At 38.4% G+C, this 13,320-nt stretch overlaps 1 protein-coding gene across 2 annotated transcripts in view; it reads right to left on the bottom strand.

Moving 5' to 3' along the window:
- Window positions 1-3,061: 3,061 nt before the first annotated feature.
- The window catches only part of LOC123511905 (zwei Ig domain protein zig-8-like), a 300,528-nt gene continuing 290,269 nt past the window's right edge, over window positions 3,062-13,320 (bottom strand). The window contains exons 5-7 of one of the 2 annotated variants that reach the window (XM_045267980.1): window positions 7,516-7,643; window positions 6,705-6,885; window positions 3,062-3,357 (exon numbers count right to left, since the gene is read on the bottom strand). In XM_045267980.1, coding sequence (XP_045123915.1) covers window positions 3,170-3,357; window positions 6,705-6,885; window positions 7,516-7,643 — 497 coding nt within the window. In that variant the 3' untranslated portion in view covers window positions 3,062-3,169. The remainder of the gene's footprint in view (window positions 3,358-6,704; window positions 6,886-7,515; window positions 7,644-13,320) is intronic. The other variant, XM_045267989.1, reaches the window with a different exon arrangement.

Here is a 13,320-nt window from a genome sequence, read left to right as displayed (position 1 = left end):
CCAAAGTATAGTTTCACACACACACGCACACACACACACACACACACACACACACACACACACACACACACACACACACACACACACACGTTATCAATAATTGTTATGAAATTTTGAATAGGAACACTCTGCATACAAACATTATATATTTTGTAAAATGGTTTATGATGTTAATCTTACTGATATTTTGCAGACATGAATTATAACTAGACAAAATATACTTCCAAACTGAAGAAATTATGAAACTAATGATAACATGAATTATCAACAGTTTTCCTCCACTCAAATATTAAAACACTAGAAAGCACTGCCTGGAATCTGCTGCCTTTCATCCCACTTGAGAGAAATTTAGAACATTTGAAAGATTTCCAGAACCGATAAAAGTTTCTCGATAATTTTGGGAAGACTCCTTATCGGCCACTTCACCTGATTGGCTGGCGCGTATGTCACGTGACTGATTGACGGCCAATCACGTGTGGGAATGTCTCAGTGGGCGATGGCTATTGGTGTCGCAATCTCTGCTCTGAGAACCCGAAGTGGCATCTGTCGAGGGAAGTTTCCATTTAGCTTTTTACTTAAGTAGTTTATTGGCTCTTTTTCCTGGTATAAGTGAGGGTTGTGAGGCAAGAGTAGCTGGTCACTTTAGCGGCTGGGAATTAAGTGTTAAGTGGACGGTAGATGGATAAATGGGAGGGTTCATGAGGCATATATTGGAAAAGTTGGCAGGGGAGTGAAATATTACTTTACACCGCACACGCTATTCCCCTTATGACTTTTTGAGAGAGAGAGAGAGAGAGAGAGAGAGAGAGAGAGAGAGAGAGAGGTGATAAACTGTAGTCCCCTAAAGGGTTTATGAGTCCGCTGAGGAGAGGAAAGTCTTAGTTGATAAAGAAGATGAAGGTGATATTGGATTGGCAATGGTGGTGATGTTGGTGGTGGTGATGGTGGTGGTGGTGGTGGTGAAGAAGACGGCCTGGTGGTGTTGATAGGCGCCATGACAGTGATAGAGCGCCGCCATATCTTCCTTTTTGTGTTGTGATGATGGAGGTGATGGTGTGAGGAAAGGTCGCTGTGTTACGTGTTTCCTTTATGAACTGGATGTGATGCCGTGTGTTGCCTAATTTCCTCTCTATTTTCCTCATTGTTATTAAGATAGTGTTGGTGGAAGGAAAAAAATATTAGTGTACTCTTTTTTCTTTGTGGTGAAGTAATTTCCATTGTTTTTTTTATTTTCTTTATTTAGTAAGGATATTCGCCCAAGGGAAATAAAAATTGACATTATAAAAAGGTCCACTAAGGTGCTTGTCCCCAGATATGTAGTCAAAAGGAGACTCCACCGATGATATAAGAGTCATTATTTTGTTTTTTTTTTTGTTTTTCAATTTTAATTTTGCATGAGGAATGTATGTGTGGTTAGAAGCATGTAGTGTTGTGTGAAGGATGAGTGTTGTCATTACTGTTATTATCTTATTAGTGGTGATGAAAGTAATTGAGTTTCTAAGAACGAAATGAAAATTTATTATAGCCTACTTTTACTCTCACGGAAAATAAATCTTATATTCATGAAACCCTTGAGTACCATGAATCGTTTCCATATTTACTCTGCTATTCAGTGGTTTTATACAGCTTCAGGAACTTATGTGGGGGATTAAAATAGTGAAGAATGTTGCCTTATTCTTACCTGTATAGACCTGTATAGACACTTCCTAATATCAGTAAAATGGTCTATCGTACACAATTCTCAGGTAGAAATGTGTCCCAGTATTAGTTAATAATAAAAAAAGTACTTGTATAATTTCAGGATTGGAATGAAAAGCACATCTAGCAAAAGATTTTAATTTACCCTTTTTTTCATATACAAAGTCCACACCTAAAGTTTTTTTTTTATGTCAGTGAAACAACGACTAAGGAGAAACAGGGAAAAACTACAAAGGACCTCCGCTCACTCAAACTTATGATAGATATATGTATGTATTATATGTATTTATTTATATACTTTTTTTTATATTCATTTCATTCTTTTTCTTATTAATACCATAACAGCTAGTGACGCGGCTGACGTGACTTAAGTATACTAATAATATAACTGGAGTGTGATCAGGTCAGCTCACACTGCACTGGGTGAACGACAGAGCAGTGAAATTAATCAGAAAAAAAGCTCTCCATGACTGGCATGTATTCATCACCTTAAAATTGTCTCCCCATAAAACTGTCAAAGAAAACGTGTCGCTCTTGTGGTAACTTTTATTACTTCTCCCTCTCTCACTCCCTCTCTCTCTTTTTACGTGTGATATATTGATGAGTAGTATTGGTGAGTAGCCAAGTTAGTGTTTTATGTTTTATTAGCTTTTTTTTTACTCTGGCGGTGTTGGGTTGGTGGGGGTTGCTGGGTGTGGGGTGCTCTTTGGTGGGTGGGTGGGTGGGTGGCTACGTTGTGTTGGGTGAGAGAGAGAGAGGTCACCCACTTTTTTATATCTGAGAAGGAAGGGAAATTGTGTGTATATATATAAAATGACACCCATTTATATCGTTTTTCTGAAGCACGGTAAAAGAAAAGCTTAGGTTTAATCCTTGTATATACATCAGTCTGTTAGTCTTGTTTTTTGTACAGTGAAAATTCTGAAGGGTTTTTCTTTTTACACACACACACACACACACACACACACACACACACACACACACACACACACACAGACATAGGATTGATAAGAATGAATGGATCGCATCTCGGCGTCACGTAAAATCTGTACAAAGTTTTTAATTTCACATTCTTCCATCGTAAGGGCAAAGGGACATAAAGTGTGTGTGCGTGTGTGTGTGTGTGTGTGTGCTGTGTGTGTGTGTGTGTGTGTGTGTGTGTGTGTGTGTGTGTGTGTGTGTGTGTGTTTGTTGTGTGTATGGCCTCACACACACACACACACACACACACACACACACACACACACACACACACACACACACACACACACACACACACACGCACACACACACACACACACAATGAAGATTAGAATGAGGCCAATCTTGCTAGCTATTTGGAATGGGAGAACACACACACACACACACACACACACACACACACACACACACACACACACATTACTTGACACCGAAATAAAGTCTTTTAACTCTATCTGTCCTTTACAAAGCAAAGGAACAGCGTGGTATTTTATTTCATCACTGGCGGAATGGAGAGAAAGGAGGAGGAGGGGGAGGAGGAGGAGGAGGAAGAGGAAACGAGAACTAGTAGGAGGAGGAGGAGGAGGAGGGGTTGGACGCCTCCGAAGAAGTGTTGCCAACGCTGAGGTCCACATACAGCGTTGGCACCATTGGTCTGCATCGCGGCTGGTGTCTCTCCTGTAAAGAAATTATTATTATTATTATCATTATTATTATTATTATTATTATTATTATTATTATTATTATTATTATTATGATCGCTTTTGTTTTTGTTGTTGTTGTTGTTGTTACGTGTGACTCTTGAAAAATATATTATTATACGTTTATTTCTACCCCTTGTTTATATGTTGTATTTTTGACCAGGTATTTCTGTTTGTCTTGTGGCGCGCGCACACACACACACACACACACACACACACACACACACACACACACACACACACACACACACACACACACACACACACACACACACACACACACACACACACACACACACTAAGCCAAAACAAAAAAGTAATAAAAGGACATATGTTTGACAATTTTAACGCCAGAGTTGCAGCTGCGTCAGATCACGGCCATAATTTGCTGTGTTTTATGCGACAATGTTGATATCGTATAATAAACATTGACGTAAAATTATCGACCAGCAATTCGCACGACCAAATATATACCATACATCATACGTGCGTCGTGCAGTAATGGGCCGAAAAAAAAATGGTGGAATCTTGATGAATGCGGGGTGGAATATAATACACGAGATAACGAGATATTACATGGAGCTTAATTCACTTTTTGTTCGTGTACATTGTGACGTGAAGATAAAAGAGGTGGGTGGGTGAAAATGTGCAGAAAAAAAGTGCATTGAAATTGATACCTGGTTGTACTCCTGGCTAAAAGTAATTATGTTAAAAAAAAGAGAGAGAAAAAGTCTGGGAAATATTAGTTTATGAAGGTGAAATAGCGAGTGTAGGATGACAATTTGGAATACGAGTTAATGAGAAGAGAAGAAAGTCCAAAGGGAAACGAATCGAATGCCTTGTTATAAATAGAAATTCTAAGTTTTGATTAGAATTACAAAATGAAAAAAAAATTAGGAAAGAATATCAACAACCCTTTCAGTACCATGACGCATTATAATATTCATTCTGGTTCCTATTTGGCGATTTGATGCAACCTCAGAAATTCAAGTGAGAGATTAAAATAGTGAAGACTCTGGCTATTAAACTGCTGACCTCCATGGACCCTTCCTAATGCAAATTAAATCGTCTAATCACACAAAAACATCGAAGTAAAAATGCTTTCCAGTACTGAAGGGGTTAAATGCGTCTATGAATGAATTAATTAAAATTTTATCCTGATATAGTAAAAATAAATACAAATAAGGTTAGATAAAAAAATAATTACAAATACCAAGATGTTGAAGACAAGAAAACAATGATAAGTACAAATAAATAATATTAATAGTAAATTCATATAAGACTAATAACATAAATCAAAAGGAAATCCATTCTATTAGAAAGTAAATCCAATTGATGATAAGATAAAGGCATGAGGTCAGATGAGAATATTAACTTCAAGACTTCTCCGATATTGGATAATCCTTTTGGCAGTCTTCCTTAGATTCTGGCACCGCAGCGGGTCATTTTTTGTAAGTTCTGGTATTCGTTGGCCAGAGTCCCTCCTATGTCATAAAGAAATACCAAAAGCAAACTCGATAACGCACAGAAATATGAAAAAAGATATTAAATACGTTGTGAAGTAGAATTAGTATTTTGAGAAGAGCAGTATAAAAAGTAGAAAATATTGAAAACTGAAGCTGAAACACTAAAAGAAAACCTGATCAGGTGAAAACACTGCAAATTTGAATAATAAAGACGAAAAAAACAACCAATAAACAACAGTTATTATAAAAGCACCAAGTTCACACACTAAGACGAAGATAAAGGAAAGAAAAATCGATAATAAATTGATAATCAGAAATAACAAATACATAAATCAATAGAATACAGTAATAAATCTTAACTCACACAGATACCAAATAGAGACACGAGGAGGAAACTGGATATAGATATCGAGAAACCTATAACCACCATCACCACTACCACAACCACCACCACCACGACCTTCGCCCACTCATGGCCTCCACTCAGAAACGGGTGCCACTAATCGAGTGTTGCTTGTGGCCACTCCGCGCGAGGCTTGGCTGCTCCCTTGATCATTACCTGGCCTTCAAAGGGTTAATTGGGTTTTGACACCGCTGCTCCAGGTGTGGGGGTAGTGTGGAGTGTCTCATGTGTTATTCCTGAAGTGTGTGTGTGTGTGTGTGTGTGTGTGTGTGTGTGTGTGTGTGTGTGTATATATAGGTGTGGGTGTTTGTGTGTGTGTGTGTGTGTGTGTGTGTGTGTGTGGCAGATGTGCAGTTGGAGTGTTTCTACGAATATACTGAAGTGCAAAGTGTCAATACGCGTTAGTCTCTATGTCTGTTTATATATATATTTGTTTGTCTTTCTGTCTGTCTATCTGTCTGCTTGTCTGTCTGTCTGTCTGTCTGTCTGACTGTCAGTCTGTTTGTCTGTCTCCCAGACTTCTCTCTCTCTCTCTCTCTCTCTCTCTCTCTCTCTCTCTCTCTCTCTCTCTCTCTCTCTCTCTCTCTCTCTCTCTCTCTCTCTCGCCCTTGATATGTTTGTCTTTCCTCATATTGACTTATCGTGTTTGCTTATCTATGTGTTTGTTTTGTGTTGTATCTGTGTGTTCGTCTGTGTTTATTCGTGTCTATTTGTCTGTTTGTTTGTCTGTCTGTCTGTCTGTCTGTCTGTCTGTCTATCTCTTTGTCCAAATGTCTTACCGCCACTACCACCACCACCACCGCCATCATACTTAACACATTAGTCATTCAATTCTTTAAGAGCATTCTATATTACTCGCGTCCCAAGCTTTCTTTGGTAAATATTTCATAGTTGTGTAATATTAATCTTGACGTTGCTTTGATGAGGTTATGAATTTAGTTCCTACTCTCTCTCTCTCTCTCTCTCTCTCTCTCTCTCTCTCTCTCTCTCTCTCTCTCTCTCTTGTGTGTGTGTGTGTGTGTGTGTGTGTGTGTGTGTGTGTGTGTGTGTGTGTGTGTGTGTGTGTGTGTGTATGTGACGTCGTTAAGGCGTTATTTGCTTATGGATTTGTTGCTTTTGCTGCTCTTACTAATACTACTACTACTGCTGCTACTGCTACTGCTACTGCTACTGCTACTGCTACTGCTACTACTACTACTACTACTACTACTACTACCACCAACACCAATATTACCACTACAGTTACTTTTCAACCACTACTACATCAAACACCAATCCGCAAACTACAAACATACACACACACACAGACATACAGACACACACACACACACACACAGACACACAGACACAAACACACACAGATAGACACACACCACCCACCCACCCACCCACCCACACACACACACAACACACACACACCCACACAAACCAGCACCTTTTTTTCGCTTCACGCACCGAGGTGCTCACCGTTGAGAATGTGTATCCTGACGGAGGCGGTGGCGGAGAGGGAGGGCACGCAGGAGTAGGTGCCTGTGGCGGCGTCATGGGCATCGTGAATCAGCAGGATGGTCTTGGTGACGGTGCCTCTGTCCGTGATGACGCTAACACGACTGTCGCGGTTGTCGTAGTTGATAACCTGAAGGAGTAGCAGAAGGAGGAACTTAAGTCATTTTTTGCTGGTTATGTCTAACTTTTCTTTATTCATTTATTAGAAAGGGAAAAAAAGGGTAAATTTTTTGTTATTTGTGTTTTTATTAGGTTTTGAAAATTAATCGGTGAAAGACAAAGGAGGAAATGTGAGTGGGTGCAATTGTGATGTTTCATAGTCTTGTTTATACTGGAAATGAATAAAATGAAGGTATAGTTTTAATGTACTTTGTATTCTCTCTCTCTCTCTCTCTCTCTCTCTCTCTCTCTCTCTCTCTCTCTCTCTCTCTCTCTCTGCGTTTCATTTCTCACATTTTTCCCATTTCTCCATCTGTTTTCCTTCTCTTTCATATCCTTTCCTCCACTTCTCTTCTCTTTTAGTTCCTCTCCCTTCTATTACCCTCTCGAGAATAATAAACTCTCTCTCTCTCTCTCTCTCTCTCTCTCTCTCTCTCTCTCTCTCTCTCTCTCTCTCTCTCTCTCTCTCTCTCTCTCTCTCTCTCTCTCTCTCTCTCTCATATACTTATTGTTTATTTATGTTTTATTCACTTATTCTTTTATTTTCCCTATCATGTCTTCACCACCACCACTACCACCACCACCACCACCGCCACCTCACCTTGTTATTGTGGTACCAGAAGATCTCCGTGGGTGACTCTGGGTTGAAGTTGATGATACAGGTGAGGTTGATGGTCGAGCCTCTATCCACGTAACGCTCCGAGAGGCCCAGAATCTTGGCAGAGGGAACTGAGGAAGGGAAGGAAAATTCTGAGTCAGCTGCTTGTTCTAGTCGAGTGTGCAGGAAGAGAGAGAGAGAGAGAGAGAGAGAGAGAGAGAGAGAGAGAGAGAGAGAGAGAGAGAGAGAGAGTGAGTGAGAGGCTGTTCAGTGTGCCTGTGTGAAGGGATGAATGGGAGGATGGCATGCATGTGTGTGTGTGTGTGTGTGTGTGTGTATCTGTGTGTGTGTGTCAATATCAAGCCGGTTTTGTTTATATAAGATATTGTAATGTAGAGTGTAGTGAGTATATCATGTAGCGGTTATGTAATGCTATGAAAGAACAGCCACTTCTAAGTCTAACGAATTCTTGAAACTTCCCTCAAGGTTTTTGTTGCTGACCTGAAACGAAGGACTTGAGTATCTACAGTTTTTTTTTAATTTTATTTATACCATGTTGGCTTTTCACGGGAATTTCTGGGCTAAAGAGGATACTTTTTGGGGTACCTCCTATCCCAAAACCCACCCGCTAGGAAACCATTGCCCCGAGTGAGGAAGCCCAACCTACACTCGGACCGTGGACAGGATTCGAACCCGTGCGCTTGGAGACCCCTCGGACCCCAAAGCACGCATGGTTCCACTGTACCACGGCGGCTGATAAAGAAATAAGATCCTTCTCTACGTATACAAGATAACGAGATATACCACAAAAGACTGTCCTAACTCCTGTTTTCTTATTTATTCTGGTTACTATTTGGTGATTTTATACAGCTTCAGAAACGTATGTGGGAATGAAAATAGTGAAGACTCTAGCCATTAATCTTCTGATCTCCATAGACCCTTCTTAAATAAAATCGTCAAATCACACCCAAAAATCATGGTAAAAATGCGTCCCAGTACTGAAGGGGTTAATATACTAATGTGTAATGCAATTTTGATAAGTGAACAAGAAGATTTTGTTTTAATATTCTAATACTAATAAATGAAAATAACCTTTGAAATATGAAAATAATAGAAATCAAACCCTCTTGATATATAATTCAGAAACACCAATGAGGTTTACAAAAATTGAAAGAGAAAAATAAAACGGGTAAATTTTCACCTGTATATATAAAGACCTTGAAAAACTCACAAATATAAAACAAGAAAGCAATATATATTTTTTTCAATTTTTTGCGGAATTAGGAAAGTGTGTGAGGGGAATTGAGGACAAACAGGCTGCGTGAATTTTCCTGTTTTGGCGTGGAGTAGCGGCGGGGGACGGAAGTAACAATAATTTAGTAAAGGGAGAGTTTAATCAAGTAAAGTTTGGGGTGGGAGGGGATCGAGGATAGAACAGGGAATTGCGACACTTTCTGAGCGCTTTCTCCTCTTCCTCCTCCTCCTCCTCCTCTTCCTCCTCCTCCTCCTCCTCTCCTCCTTCTCCTCCTCCATATTTCCTTTCTCGCTGGTCCTCCGCCTCAGTCTCCTCTCCATCCCCCGAATCTCATTTTCTCTATTTCCTTCCTCCCATTTTCTTTCCGCGTGTATTAACTGGTCCCAATTTTCGTTTTCTTTGGCCAGGTTCTCTTGTAATTTCGTGTTTTGTGTATGTTTTGTTTATTTTTATTTTCAATTTTGTTTTTTAGAGTTTAATACGTGTGAGTTGTTATTCTCTCTCTCTCTCTCTCTCTCTCTCTCTCTCTCTCTCTCTCTCTCTCTCTCTCTCTCTCTCTCGTAAAGTTGCAGTCATTAATCTTAACAAGGTCCTTCAAATAATTATGCAACACGTGAGCGAGTGTCCACTGAAAGAGAGAGAGAGAGAGAGAGAGAGAGAGAGAGAGAGAGAGAGAGAGAGAGAGAGAGAGAGAGGAAGTGCGTGAGATAGTGAAAGAGAGTAACACTGAAAGAAAGAAAGAACGAGGGAACGAAGAAAAGGATTGAGGTTATTGATTACTGAGAAAAAGAAGAATAGGAGTAGGAGGAGGAAGAAAAGAAGGAGGGGGAGAAGGAAGAGGAGGAGGAGGAGGAGGAGGAGGAGGATGGAAAGATGTGTTATTTGTGTTGTCACTGAAGAAGAATAGAATGAAAGAAAAAGAGAGTGAGAAAAAAAGCGTTTCTATGATGTCGTCTTTAATGAGAGAGAGAGAGAGAGAGAGAGAGAGAGAGAGAGAGAGAGAGAGAGAGGTAAACTAAACTAAAAGATAATTCAGTAAAGAGTAATTTGCGAATAACGGAGAAGGAAGAAAACGTAAGATATGCAAATATTGAGAAACACAGATGGAATTTCATTTTGAGAGCCTCGTTTGAGAGAAGGATTCTTATCATGTCACCGTGATGGAGATAAGAGGAGAGACAATAACATTCTCTCTCTCTCTCTCTCTCTCTCTCTCTCTCTCTCGTTGTCTCCTTTGCTTCCTCTTTTTCTCTTGTGTGGTAGGCATCATTAATATTCCGCACAGTCTCTCTCTCTCTCTCTCTCTCTCTCTCTCTCTCTCTCTCTCTCTCTCTCTCTCTCTCTCTCTCTCTCTCTCTCTCCAAACACGTGGGTCCCCTGTCAAAATAGAAGAGAGAAATCACGTATTACAGCGACGACAGAATCTCTCTCTCTCTCTCTCTCTCTCTCTCTTGCTTTTCTCCCCTCTTCCTTATCTCTCCTTATCATATCTTCCTTATCACTGGACCCTCTTCCTCATTTATCAGTTTTTCTTTCTCCCTTAAGTTTCCTCCTTTCCATGAACCCACAAGAAGAGTGAGGGGAGAAGAGGGGAAAGGGAAGGTAAGGTGAGAGGGGAGGGAGACAAGTGAGGGGAGGAAAGGAGGTAATATGAGGTGGAAAATGTGAGGGTGTGATACGTGATAAACACTCATAATGGGGAGAGACACACACACACACATTCACACACACTCTCTCTCTCTCTCTCTCTCTCTAGTTTTTTATCCCATTTTTCTTATTGTTTTTTTTTGTTCTTGTTCCTTTTTTCGTGTTTTTGTTCTTTATATAATTAGTGAATGCTACTTTTATTGTTGTTTTTGTTGATATGTCTGTTTCTCTTCTTATTTATTGTGATTCCTAATTATTCCTTCTTCTCTTTTTCTTTCTCCTTATTCTCTTCCTCCTTCTCCTCCTCCGTCTTCTCTTTCTCCTTTTCTTTTTCCTTCTCATTCCCTTTTTTCCTCTTTCCTTCTCTTGCTCTCTCCTCCTCCTCCTCCTCCTCCTTCTCCTCCTCCTCCTCCTCCTCCTCCTCCTCCTCCTCCTCCTTCTCCCTTTCCTTCCCCTTTCTTCCCTCAACCGCTCACTAATTAAGAAACTACACGCTGAAGTTACTGTATCAAATTCTACTTTCTTAAATGAACATTAAAGATAAAATTTGTGTATAACTTTATATATTTCCTTATAGCACCAAGCAATACCTCGAAATATAATGCATTTTTAGAGTAATTCATTGTTAGCTTAGGTTCGGTTCGCTTTGAGGGATTTAACGCCTTTCAATGTAGGAGAAAGGCAGGCTGGAGGTAAAGTTTAAGGGAAAGAAAGGAAATAAAAAGTCTCTCCCCTCACGACCAATAAAAAGAGGAGCGGATAAATTGAAAGAAAGAACCATTGTGGGTTTAGAGGTGTCTGAAAACTCGTCTTTTAAACGTGTTACACAATTGAATGAAGGGGAAGTGAGGTATTGCGAATTGAATAAAGAAGATGTTAGGTTTTGACCGTAGAAATGAGGAGTTGACAAGTGGATGAAGGAGAAATACGGTGTTGACAGTTGAGTAGATAAGTAACGTGTTGAGAACTGACATGAGGAAAAATGAGATGTTGAGAAATTAATAAATGACTAAGGTGTTGAAAATTGAATGAAGGTAAAGTAAGGTGTTGACAGTTGATTAAAAGAGATGAGGTGTTGACAATTGAATAAAGGAGTATGGTGTTGTAAATTGAAACAAGAAGTAGTGAGGTGTTGAGAGTTAGGTGTTGAGAACAGAATAAAGAAATAAATTGTTGATAATGAAGGAAAAGTAACGTGTTGATAAATGAATAAAAACAGAAATAAGGTGGTAACAATTGAAAAAAAAGTAAATAAAAAAATAAAGTAATAAAAGTAATAAAGTAATAAAATAAAAAAGACACTACGAGGATGAAGAAAAAAAATGTGAAAATTACCTCATACAAAGATAGAAAATGTCTCTTACTGATCTGAAAGTAGAAAAAAAAATCTATAGGCAACAAAATACGGAAGGAATGAAAGAATGGAAATGGAAAAACCTAAATATTACCATACCAATTTGAGAAAACGAGAAAAAAAGAAAAAATATGAAAGTAATTGAAAGAAGTAGGAAAATTCTGATAAACGAAGGCAAATAAAGGATAGAAATAAAGAAAAAAATATCTGCTTAAAAGAAATGAAAAAAAAACGAAATATGGAAAAGAAAAATATAACATTGAAATAGAAGGAAAAAAAAGGAATAAGGAAATATTGATAAAAGAAGACAATAAAAAATAAAGAAGAAAAATCATATCTTCGCTCCACACTTCAAAAAAAAAAAGGTAAACTGGGAGACAAAAAAATAACACTGAAAAAGAAGAAATATATGAAAAAGAAGTAGGGAAACACTAATAAACGAAGACAACAGAAGAAAGAGAAGAAGAAAAAAGACATGTATATACTAAAAAAAAAAAAAAAAATCATGTGACAATATATAACACAGTAAAAAATAAAGCAAAATATGAAAGTAATTGAAAAAGAAGAAATAGACAAATACTGATAAACGAAGAGAAATAAAAGATAAAAATGAAAAATAATCATATCTAATTAAAAAAATGAAAAAAAGGAAAAATGGAAGGGGACAAAATATAACACTGAAAAAAAGAAGCAAAACATGAAAATAAATGAAACGGAAGTAGGAAAATACTGATAAATGAAAGGAAAAAAGTATAAAAAGAAAAAAAATGGAAGGGACAAATCATAACACTGAAAATAAAGCAAGATACGAAAATAGTAAAAAAAAAAGCAAATGTTTATCAAAGAAGACAATGAAAAATAAAAAAAAGAAGAAAAACATCTACTTTTCCCCAAAAAGGAAAACTGGGAGGGACAAAATATAACACGGTGAAAAAAAGGAGTCTGGAGTGTGGCGAGTAATAACTATTGCCAATACATTCAGGAAAACAAAACGATGCCATGCACTGGAAATCCATAACTTGGCCTGAGTAACACAGTAGGCATGCAGTGTAGCCAGACGCGGCCCATCCCTCTCCCCACGTGCCGCACAGTATTGCCAACACAGCGTGGAGGGAAACCTTGTTGATGTATTATATTCTATAGTCTATTTTTTATTTTTCCTTTTTTGATTGGTAATACTGACTTGTTTGAGAGGATAAAGAGATAAAGATAAATAGAGATAGATGGATAGAAAGATAGATACAAAAGTAAATAGATAGATAGGTAGATATACAGAGAGAGAGAGAGAGAGAGAGAGAGAGAGAGAGAGAGAGAGGATGAATATATTCTTGGAACGCTTCACGGATATTTTAATTCTATTCCTGTCTCTCTCTTACGTTCTCTATCTCACTCGCTTTCTCTCTTATCTTTCTTTACTTCTCTCTCACTTTCTTATCTCCGTTTGAGTGAATCCCACACAACGTTTTGTTTTTATAATGTTTCCTTTGTTATTTTACTCTCTCTCTCTCTCTCTCTCTCTCTCTCTCTCTCTCTCTCTCTCTCTCTCTCTCTC

This window comes from Portunus trituberculatus, chromosome 4, assembly GCF_017591435.1.
Source record: "Portunus trituberculatus isolate SZX2019 chromosome 4, ASM1759143v1, whole genome shotgun sequence".
NCBI classification, from domain to species: domain Eukaryota; kingdom Metazoa; phylum Arthropoda; class Malacostraca; order Decapoda; family Portunidae; genus Portunus; species Portunus trituberculatus.
The sequence above is the reverse complement of the archived record's forward strand: the minus strand, read 5'-3'. Positions and strand labels throughout refer to the sequence as shown.